The sequence below is a fragment of the Malaclemys terrapin genome, chromosome 2, assembly GCF_027887155.1.
Source record: "Malaclemys terrapin pileata isolate rMalTer1 chromosome 2, rMalTer1.hap1, whole genome shotgun sequence".
Lineage (NCBI taxonomy): Eukaryota > Metazoa > Chordata > Testudines > Emydidae > Malaclemys > Malaclemys terrapin.
Window position 1 is genome coordinate 272819655 of NC_071506.1, and position 9916 is coordinate 272829570.

General features: G+C 47.0%; 1 protein-coding gene across 1 annotated transcript in view; it reads left to right on the plus strand.

Annotated features, from left to right (window-relative positions):
* EXOG (exo/endonuclease G) overlaps positions 1-2335 on the plus strand; it is a 48214-nt gene extending 45879 nt beyond the window's left edge. The window contains exon 6 of the mRNA XM_054021225.1: positions 1449-2335. Within this exon, the coding sequence (XP_053877200.1) occupies positions 1449-1910 (462 nt within the window). The 3' untranslated portion in view covers positions 1911-2335. The remainder of the gene's footprint in view (positions 1-1448) is intronic.
* Positions 2336-9916: the final 7581 nt, after the last annotated feature.

Below are 9916 nucleotides of genomic sequence, written 5' to 3' on the forward strand. Positions count from 1 at the left end.
GATCGCTTGGGCCTGTGGCAGGGGTGGGCAAACTTTTTGGCCTGAGAGCCACATCGGGTTCCCAAACTGTATGGAGGGCCGAGTAGGGAAGGCTGTGCCTCCCCAAACAGCCTGGCCCCTGCCCCCATCCGCCCCCTCCCATTTCCTGCCCCCTGACTGCCCCCCTCAGAACCCCGACCCATCCAACCCCCCCTGCTCCTTGTCCCCTGACCGCCCCCCCGGGACCCCACCCCCTATCTAACCCTCCCATCCAACACCTCCTGGTCCCTGTCCCCTGACTGCCCGGACTTCTATCTGCACCCCCGCCCCCTGACAGGCCCCCCCCCGGGCTCCCACGCCTATCCAACCGCTCCCTGTCCCGACTGCCCCCCGGGACTCCCTGCCCATTATCCAACCCCCCTGCTCCCCACCCCCTTACCATGCCGCTCAGAGCCTGGCTGGAGCCAGCCACGCCGCTGCACTGCCCAGCAGGAGTTTGCAGCCCTGCTGCCCAGAGCACTGGCGGCACGGGGATCTGAGGTTGCTGGGGAGGGGGGACAGCAGGGGAGGAGCTGGGGACTAGTCTCCCCATCCAGGAGCTCAAGGGCCAGGCAGGATGGTCCCGTGGGCCGGATGTGGCCTGTGGGCCGTAGTTTGCCCACCTCTGGCCTATGAGGAGAAGAGGTTGTGCAAGCACACCTAAGGAACAGCTGTAGAAACATCGACATCTATGAGCAGATCGTATGGAGAATGTTGGCGAAGGGGCATGACAGAGATCAGCAGCAGTGCTGCATGAAAGCAAAGAAACTAGGCCAGACATACCAGATAGTTCTGGGGAGTGGAAATCTAAGTCCTGATTCGATCCTTTTGCTTTGCTGGCTTGTGTTACATTAATTGAATTGCATTGTTGTATAAATGGGGTACTTACTAATGCTGTATCCTAGATTTTTGATGTTTCATATACAGTATATGAGATCCTCACTTTAAAAATAATCCACTCAGCATGGCTGATGGTAAAAAGGAAATAATCTGCACAGTTGGGAATACAGATCATCTGCTTCTGTACATGTTTGTTGCCTCTGCATTCCTACAGCAAGTTAGAATCCTCTTTGTTTTTAAGTTTAATGGAAAATCAGTTGTACAGGGGTTGCATTAGGATGTTCGGATGAGAGGGACCAATACAATGTTCTGGAAAAAATCTTCAACCAACCAAACGTCCGTGTAGCTCCTCCAGGGTGTTCTCTGCCATGTTTCTGTGTCTCTGCTCACCAATGAGGATAGAGGCTGTGTTGAGAGTTACAAAGCAATTGATACAGAGGGAGCATACTGTAGTCCAGTATAGCTTTCATGATCTCCTTGGTGCTTAGTTATGCATTATGTGCTGATAGTAGCTCGTTTCCAGATGTAGTAGGATTAGGCCTAATTTCCGGTTCAGATGTGTATCTCTAATGTAACTGTTTTGTTGCTAGGTAATCGGCAAGGGCGATGTGGCTGTGCCATCACATCTCTACAAGGTGATTCTCGCCAGGCGAAGCAGAATGTCCTCAGAGCCCCTGGTGCTGGGGGCCTTTGTGGTGCCCAACGATCCCATCGGCTTCAGTCACCAGCTACCTGAATTTCAAGTGCATATTGAAGACCTGGAGAAAATGTCAGGATTGGTTTTCTTCCCACAAGTGGACAAAAACAAAGATGTTAAAAATATCTGTGATGTAGACACCTGTAAACTAATGGGGTTTGATGAGTTTACGTTGTACATCACCACCCGGAAAGTTCACAGTGCCAGAACACTGCACAGGCTGGAAAAGGTCATGTCAGAGTTAAGGGAGATGGGAATTGAGCCTGACGAATATCTAGTGAAGCTTTACAAGAAGAAGGAGGAAGAACTAGTGCAGCAAAAGCAAATGGAAGCTAGAGAAGGGAGAGCTGGTTGAGTATGCAGTTCAGAAAATATATTTGGAATGTTATATTCTCAGAAAGGAGGCACGTGCGCACACTCATTCTAGATTTCATGATCTGGCCATTTTAAAAAAAAAATGTGGAAACAATTAGAAGTTTGCGTTCAGGGTAATGTTAATTCTCTTGTAACATGATGTATGTATGATTTGCTACAGTACTGTGTGGGAAATGAAAATGACCCTTTCCTGGCATGACTGGATTATGGGGCCTCTGAAAAAGGCTTTGTACTATTTTCTAAACCAGACGTCAGAATTGGGGTTTGTATGGAATCCCTTCTAGGAATATTATAAAAATAGACAGTGGACACCTTGGGAGTATAACTGGAATCTGTCTAAATGTAACTGACCCTACACATGTATTTTAATACAAAGCTGTAGAATAAATGGTGTTACTGTGAGAAGGGTTTTTTTGTTTTGTTTTTTTAATGAAAGAAATGCTGACGTGAGATTTTTTAAAAATCGTGTAACATTTATAAACCACTGTCTAGTCAGTGGCAAATCTCTCATTGACTTCAGTGAGGCCAGAATTTCTCCCATTCATTTTATTAAGTATAACGAAATGCATAGTACCTCCCACCACAACAAGCTACCTCACCTCACCTCACCTCTCCAGGTCCAAGAGGCAGCAGAGTGCATGGCCTGGCATCCCCTTAGGGGCCTTGGCAAACACACAGCCTAGCAGGATATTGAAGACGCAGTGTATCCCCATGATTCCATTGGCAAGGGGATGGGCTAGACAGACTTACCTGAGCTGCAGTCATCAGGGTTCAGGATGGGGTCTTACCATCAGACCGTAGCCATAGGAAGGGCAGAAGCCTCACAGCTGTGTGTGAAGGAAGGTACTTTGTGGAGGAAGCAGTTTGCTCCACCCGTCAGGATAGGCCACTCTCTCATTTTTGTTTCAGTATAAATAAATCTGCACTTACCCTATCTAATGGGTAATAGGGAAGCACATACTAGTAGAGGGAGGGGTCTGCTATTTTTGTGGATCCAGACTCCTATTAGTTATTATCCACCCCTACCTGGCAGGTGAGTGTAGTGGAAGTAGGAATTCAGGGACCGAGTGTGGTTTAATTTCATTCCTAACCAGGAGACCTATAAAATCCATAAACTGTCCCCTCTGGTCTAGTAAAGTCATATGCTGTGTCAGCCTCATGAGCAGCAGGGATCCCCCTCAGCTTCTAGAGCTGCCATACCACCGAAAACCACCCTGTGCAGAGAACCCTGTAAATTGTGACTCTGCTGCCACTAGAAAACCATACCAGCAACAGTAGCATAGCTGTAGCACATACTTTCTTATGGGAGCAAGCTGCACAGAGCATCCGCTCTATTTCAGTGCTTACTCCAGGTCTTACATACCCCCTTGGATTCCTGCAGGGCCCACTTAGCATGATTTTCATGTCAAAGGGCTCCCCACGTGGAATCTACTCCTAGGATTTTCAACTCCATCTGAGTGCAGTCACTGCTCCCGGATTCCCCTCTGAAGCATGCAGGACAGGGGACCATAAGGCCCAGGGTAAATAGCTGGTTCTGGCCTAGCAAAAACACATTCCTATCTGGTACAAACCACAGAATACAATCATAGGCATTTACTTGGCTTGTTTCACAAACTGAGGTAATAACTTGGCCACTGTAACAAAGCTTATTTATAGTCCCTCACTGTCATGGGGATTTCCAAGTGAAACAGAAAATACAGCACAAATAATGACATCTCTTGGCTTGTTTATTTCTAAGCATAAATAACTACCTGATATGCTCTGAGCCATGTACAGCAGAGTTAGTGGCTATCAGTAGTTGTGTCAAAATTCCTCATGATCAGACTGTTAAATGCTAATGCCTTAACTAGAGTTTCTGTACAATACATACTCGTTTTCCACCCTTAGCCATCATCCAGGTCTGCCAAAATGCCCAGTTTTCATAGGAGAGGTTATAAAATGGCTAATCATGATAGAAACCAGTGGTGAAAAGTGCTAGCGTTGGTTTGCTTTGGGTGTCCTAGTGTTTTGGCCTCTAAGGCTAAAGTAAGAGAGTTGTAGGGTGGGGACATTTAGATTCTATACCATTTGCAATCCGATACAATCATTTCCTGATCTTTTCTTGACCTGCTGCTCTCCTGCGTTCTCTCAGACCTTGATTCAGAGCATGCGAGTTGGTATACAATGTGTTTTCATTTGCTAATATGCAGAGACTAATCAAAGGAGAAACTGTTGTTCTCACGTGGTCCTCTCAGCGGTGTACCTTCTCCTTTTGGATTCAGTGCTACTTACTGGCATGAACCGCAATCCACCATCATTTCATTTTCATTTGTGTTCATTTTGTCAGGGGTATGAAATGTAAATGCAGTTCTGATATTTGGCCTTTAGGGGGCAGTTGAACTCTATAATAGATATTTGGCTACTGACAGTTCCAGCTGCATATAAACTTTAAGGGGCTGAATGTTTTATGGAGGATACCACTGAAATAGCTGTAAATAACAAAGACACTTGGGCTTTGTTTCCCCCATGCTAACAACTGCCTTTCCTGCTTGTAATGCTACTACAACCCCTTTTTAAAGAATTATGATTTCATTTATTACACTAGACAGCTGTGCACAGTGCAAACCCGTGACCTTCCCAGATGAAAAGGGTTGTGGAAATAACATACCTGTACTAGATTTACCAGTGGTGTTGATGTCTTCATTTTGTATGTCTGGCTCTAAGCCAAGTCCAGATTCTGCTTCTTTATGAGTGTCATTGCAGATGAGGATGTTAACACTTTCTATACTATGTGAATACTTTTAATCCTGTTCATTTGTACCTGTCCGTGCAATGTACTGGGGGATATTTTTAAAACGGCTTTTTATTTTTCTAGGCGTTAGCTGACTGTGGTGTTGGTCCATATCCCAGCTGTGATTTGTATTACAGTAGTGACAAGAGGCCCCCAATTGAGATCAGTCCCACTGAGCGAGGTGCTATACAAATACATGGTAAAGACAGTCACTGGCCTGAGTTTACATTCGAACAGATAAGGCAGACAAAAGCTAGGAGAGGAACCAAAAGCACAGAAAAGTGAAGTGCCTTGCCCCATTTAAGCCTGTGTATTTAAAAAAACAGAAGTGTCAGTTCTGTCTGTCCATCTGCCCCAGTGTTTGTTGCCTGGCAGTGGAGCTGTATAGGAATTATATATAACCCCCAAAGTGCTCTGCGGGTGACCTGACTCAGTGGGGAAGTGAGGAGCAATTTTGCTGTTATTTTTGAATGGGCTTCTCCTGCAGTCACACAGCCACGCAGAGCAGTAATCAGCAGGGATGTAGGAAATGTTCATTTCTGTGCTTCAGGTCTATCTAATCAGCCCCACCTACACCGTTCTGGGGGAGCCAGGTCTCGTATGTTCGCTAATGGCCTGTGCAATTAATGGACTATCCGCTGTTGCCATAAGTCAGATTCAAACACTGAGCTCAGAGTACGTACCTAAAAATATCTGAAGTGTGTATTTTGATGCTCTGGGTTAAGTATGTAGCGTTGGTGTTCACTATATATAAGTAAAACCCTGCTCTCCCATGTAGTGAAATAGGGCAGCAGCTCAAGCACACGTTCCATTATGCCCTTCATGCCGCCTTGTCAGGGCGCTTTCCCACCCACCGAGTGTAAAATTAAGCAGCTATGGCCACATAATAGTCCCAAAATAATCACTTCAAAAAGCTGAATGAAACGACTTTGTACATGCTAGTTGGAGAGGCACAACGGTTGGCATTCCCACGTTCACTGACCATGCCTTCCACAGGCAAGGAGCAAAGCAGCAAAAGGATCTTGAATGATGTGTCTAATGTTATTTAAGAAACAGGACATGGATTGTTACCCAAACATAGAGAGGAACTATTGTGCAAATCATTTCCAAAGCAGGAGGGAGTAAAGGCCATTACAAATTCCTGTTAATGCCTCTCTCAGCAAGTTGTAATGTGCAGCAAACTTGGGCTTGATTGTAGCTAGAGAGTTGGGAGAAAGTCAAACAAGCCAGTCAACCTGCTAGAGCACTTTGTCTTGCCCTGGGCCCCCCCACAGTACTGCTAACAGTCTTGAATCCTGACTCACTGTGTGCAGATGCATCCATCTGGAGTAAAATACCTTATGGAATCTGACCAGCACCTGCCAGCCTGCCTCCGTCTTCCACTCAGCTAGCCAGGTCGAATGAGGCCACAGCCTGCAGCTCAGACACATCAAGCCATCCCAAAACACAAACAGGTAGCGAGAATTGCGGAGATGGGCAGCAGAAGACTTCCCTGCTTCCCAGGAGCACTGGGAGGCTCAATTCATTAGGCCAGATCATAAGCTGGTATGAAGTAGCATAACTCCACTGAAGCTCCCATTTACAGCAGCTATTCAGCTGAGGCACTGGCCCAAACTCTAAGGTGCTTTGGGTCCAATGCACTGTACTGATCATAGTTTAAACAAACTAGGGAAATGGAGCTAGATCAGATTAAATTCAAAGATGGGCTCCAACTGTAGGGCTCAGAGCCTCAAAAATGTTTTCAGTGTTCTGTGGCCTAATTCTACTTCCACCTACATCATCAGACTACAAGGCGGTGTGGTGCAGTGGCAGGAGACTTGAGCTCTGCCCGCGACTTGTTGTGTGTGACCCTGAGCAAATCACTTCACTGCTCACAATATAAAAATAAATAAATAACTAAAAAGAAAAAGAGACTTTCCTTCCTTTGAGAAGCAGTTACAGATCTCTGGCTAGCATGTGCTATAGAAGAGTTAGACATGATCATACCATAAAATGGCTGCAAATCCATTTCCTGATTTACACCAGTAAAATTAAAGGGTAATGCAATGCAACCCAAGCTGAAACTGAACAAGCTGGCTATATAAATAGGTTTAAACTTGATTTTGATTATACAAGAAAATTGCAAAATGCAAACCAAGCTAAAAACATGAAATGTGAAGTAGTGAAAGCTAGGCAAAAATCTGACCTAGCCCATGGCAGTGCTAGAGTACAGGCAGCCAAACTGTGTCCCTCAGCCATCAGCTGTTCTCTTAGGCTAAAATGTGACCTACTTCAGAGCCAGCTGAAGGACCTTCTGCAACACTTAGAGCTCTCTCAGGGGGACTATGGCAGTCAGTGGGCAGAGTAGTCAGGCAGGTGGGAGGTGCCATTGGAGGGTCCTCTGCACCTGCCCCAAATGGCAGCATGAAGGGACAGGTTATGGATGGGCAGGGACCATAAAAAATGCCTTATGGATCAGAGCATTGGCCCGTGTAGTCCAGTATCTTGTCTCCATGTAGAAGATTGAGGACTCAGGGCATTGATGTTGTTCCCTGGCTCATCTCCTTGCTTACGATCTGTGGGCATGTCATTTCACGCGTTGAGGAAAGCTTAATCTGTCCAGTTCCGAGCAAAGCACATTTGTCAGTAACATACTTGTGTTGGTGAGGACACAACTTTATACCTGACTCAAGATCAGCTCAAGGTGTAAAGTTCAGAGGCCAGCTCCTCAGCTGGCGTAGAATACCATCTTAACCTGGGTTACATCCCCCTGCAGGGGCTGGGCCACCTAGAGGCGTGAATCTGCTACAGCGTAGGGCTAACACAGCTAGGTTTCTAGTTCAGTCAGCAGAGCAACATACTTTAAGATCCACAGCTCCCAGGTTTAATCTCTGCTCATGACCCACACATGGGCTTTGCGTTATAGGTGGAGCTCCCTGATATGGGAATCCGTGACTTCCAAAGACTTTCATGACTCCAGCCTGCGGCAGCTGGGAGCTGCACGGTACCAGCAGTGGGGGCCCCCTGAGTTCTGAGCCACTGAGGGCAGGGGGGACTCCTCAGCTCCTGGACGCCACGGGTCAGATGGACACTGCAGCTCCCCGCCGCCATGGCTGGCAGGAGGTACCCTGTAGCTCCCAACCACCACGGGCAGTAGGGGGCTCCAAGCCACTGCAGGGGGGGTGACATGGACGACAACACCCCACAGCTCCTAGCTAGGCCCCCTGCAGCTCCCCGCCACCTTGGGCAGTGGGAGACCCTGCAGCTCTGAGCTGCAGGTGGAGAGGGACCCTGGACCTCCAAGCCCCCACAGGCACTGGGGGCTCCCAGAGCTCCCAGCTGGCCCCGGCAGCTGCCCAGCAGCTCCCCATTTTGTCATGGATATTTTTAGTAAAAGTCTGGGACAGGTCACAGCTTCTATGAATTTTTCTTTATTGCCCGTGACCTGTCCCTGACTTTTACTAAAGGTATCCGTGACAAAATCTTAGCCTGAGCGATGTGCTTACCCTGGCTCCAAGCAGTTATCAGACCTGTTGGGACCAGCAGCTTTGCTTGTCTATACTTGCAGGCTGCATGGGTGCAGCGGCATGGTGGCTGGCCACAAGTGCTGGAATCAGGGCTGATTCACAACATACCCAAAAGATAACGTTTCCAAAAGCATCTAATTGACTTAGGAGCCTGAGGCCTGGTTTACACCTAAAACTTAAGTTACATCGCTCGGGGTTGTGCGTGACAAGTTCACGCCCCATAGAGACGTAGTTAAACTGACCTAAGCCCCGGTTTACACACCGCTTGGTCGATGGAAGAATTCTTCTGTCGACCTAGCTACTGCCTCTTGAGGAGGTGGATTTACTATAGCAAGGGAAAAACCCCTTCCATCGCTGTAGGAAGCATCTACACTATGAAGCTAGAGCTGTACCACTTGTAGTGTAGACATAGCCTATGTTCCATTGTCCAAAGGGACTTAGGCCCAGATCCACAAGGTATTTCAGCCTGTAGTTCACATTGAAATCAATGGAAATCAGGCACCTAAATACCTTTGGGGATCTGGGCCTTAGGAGCCTCTCTTCCATCGCCTTTCAAATTGCCAAAGTCACTTCTGAATATGGGACTTGGGGCTCTTTTGAAAATGTTTTCCACGGCATTTTTGAAAATTAGGCACTTTTGAAAATGTTCTCCACGGTCTAATATAGCCAAGTCACAAGCGCCGAGTGTCCATGGGGCACAGCCTAGTAATAGTAAATGGCTAGGTGTCAGGAGGTTCTTCAAGTCATAATAGTCATTAATAAAAACAGACTTTGGGCCGGATTCTGCTGCCACTTCAGTCTGTAGTAAAACTTCAACACGAGCAGGACTGGGCCACTAGGATCAATTTTTTGCACTGGAGGTAACACACACAGTTCAGACTAATGTGCTAAAAGTAGCAGGGTGTTGGCAGCTCCCATTGCATGGCCCTTCATCTCTCAGAACGTGGCCCTCTTTATTACAACATGCATATTTTAAAAGAAGCACCACTCCCTACTATATTATATCTAAGCCTACTCTACTCCTGCTCCAAAGGAAACCACAGCTACCAAGTGAGCACATTGCTCTTACTAATAGCAAGCTAATCAATTTGAGTTACTGTATACATTAGTAATGCCCACGTAATTCTAGTGCAAATTAGGTTTGGGTAGAATGTGAAGCCCATGATATCCTGTCTTCCTGAAGCAGAACTTGGATTTACAGCTCCCTTGGGAATGCCACACTAGAACCCCTCCTCCCTCCCTCCTTCCTAAATCCTTCCTTGATTGGATACAGCCTGGTCCTCTGATTAAAATTGTGCGGTGGTTCAGAAAATGATTTCCAGCCAGCGCCTCTCAGTGAATTACTTTTTTTAGACAACACATTTTTACCTCAAATACAGCTGGACGTTATGAAATCTTAAACGGAAATCTAACGCAGGCTAAACATCGGCCTGACAGTGGGAAGAAGAGGGCAGGGCAGGGCAACGTCGCGTCATCAGCAGGATGAGAAGACGCTGCAGGATGGTCGCAAACGTCCTGAAGCACATTACCTGTTTGCACTGAGGGACACAAAGGCCATGGCGATCAGAGAGCATTACTTTTACACAGGATGCAACAGAAAGACCTCCACATGCACGCTGATGCACTCATGTAACTCCCCCTCAGGCAGACAGCAGACAGTGCACCCTTTGACTCCAGTGGGAGTTTTGTTAGAGACCGAGATGTGGAGGG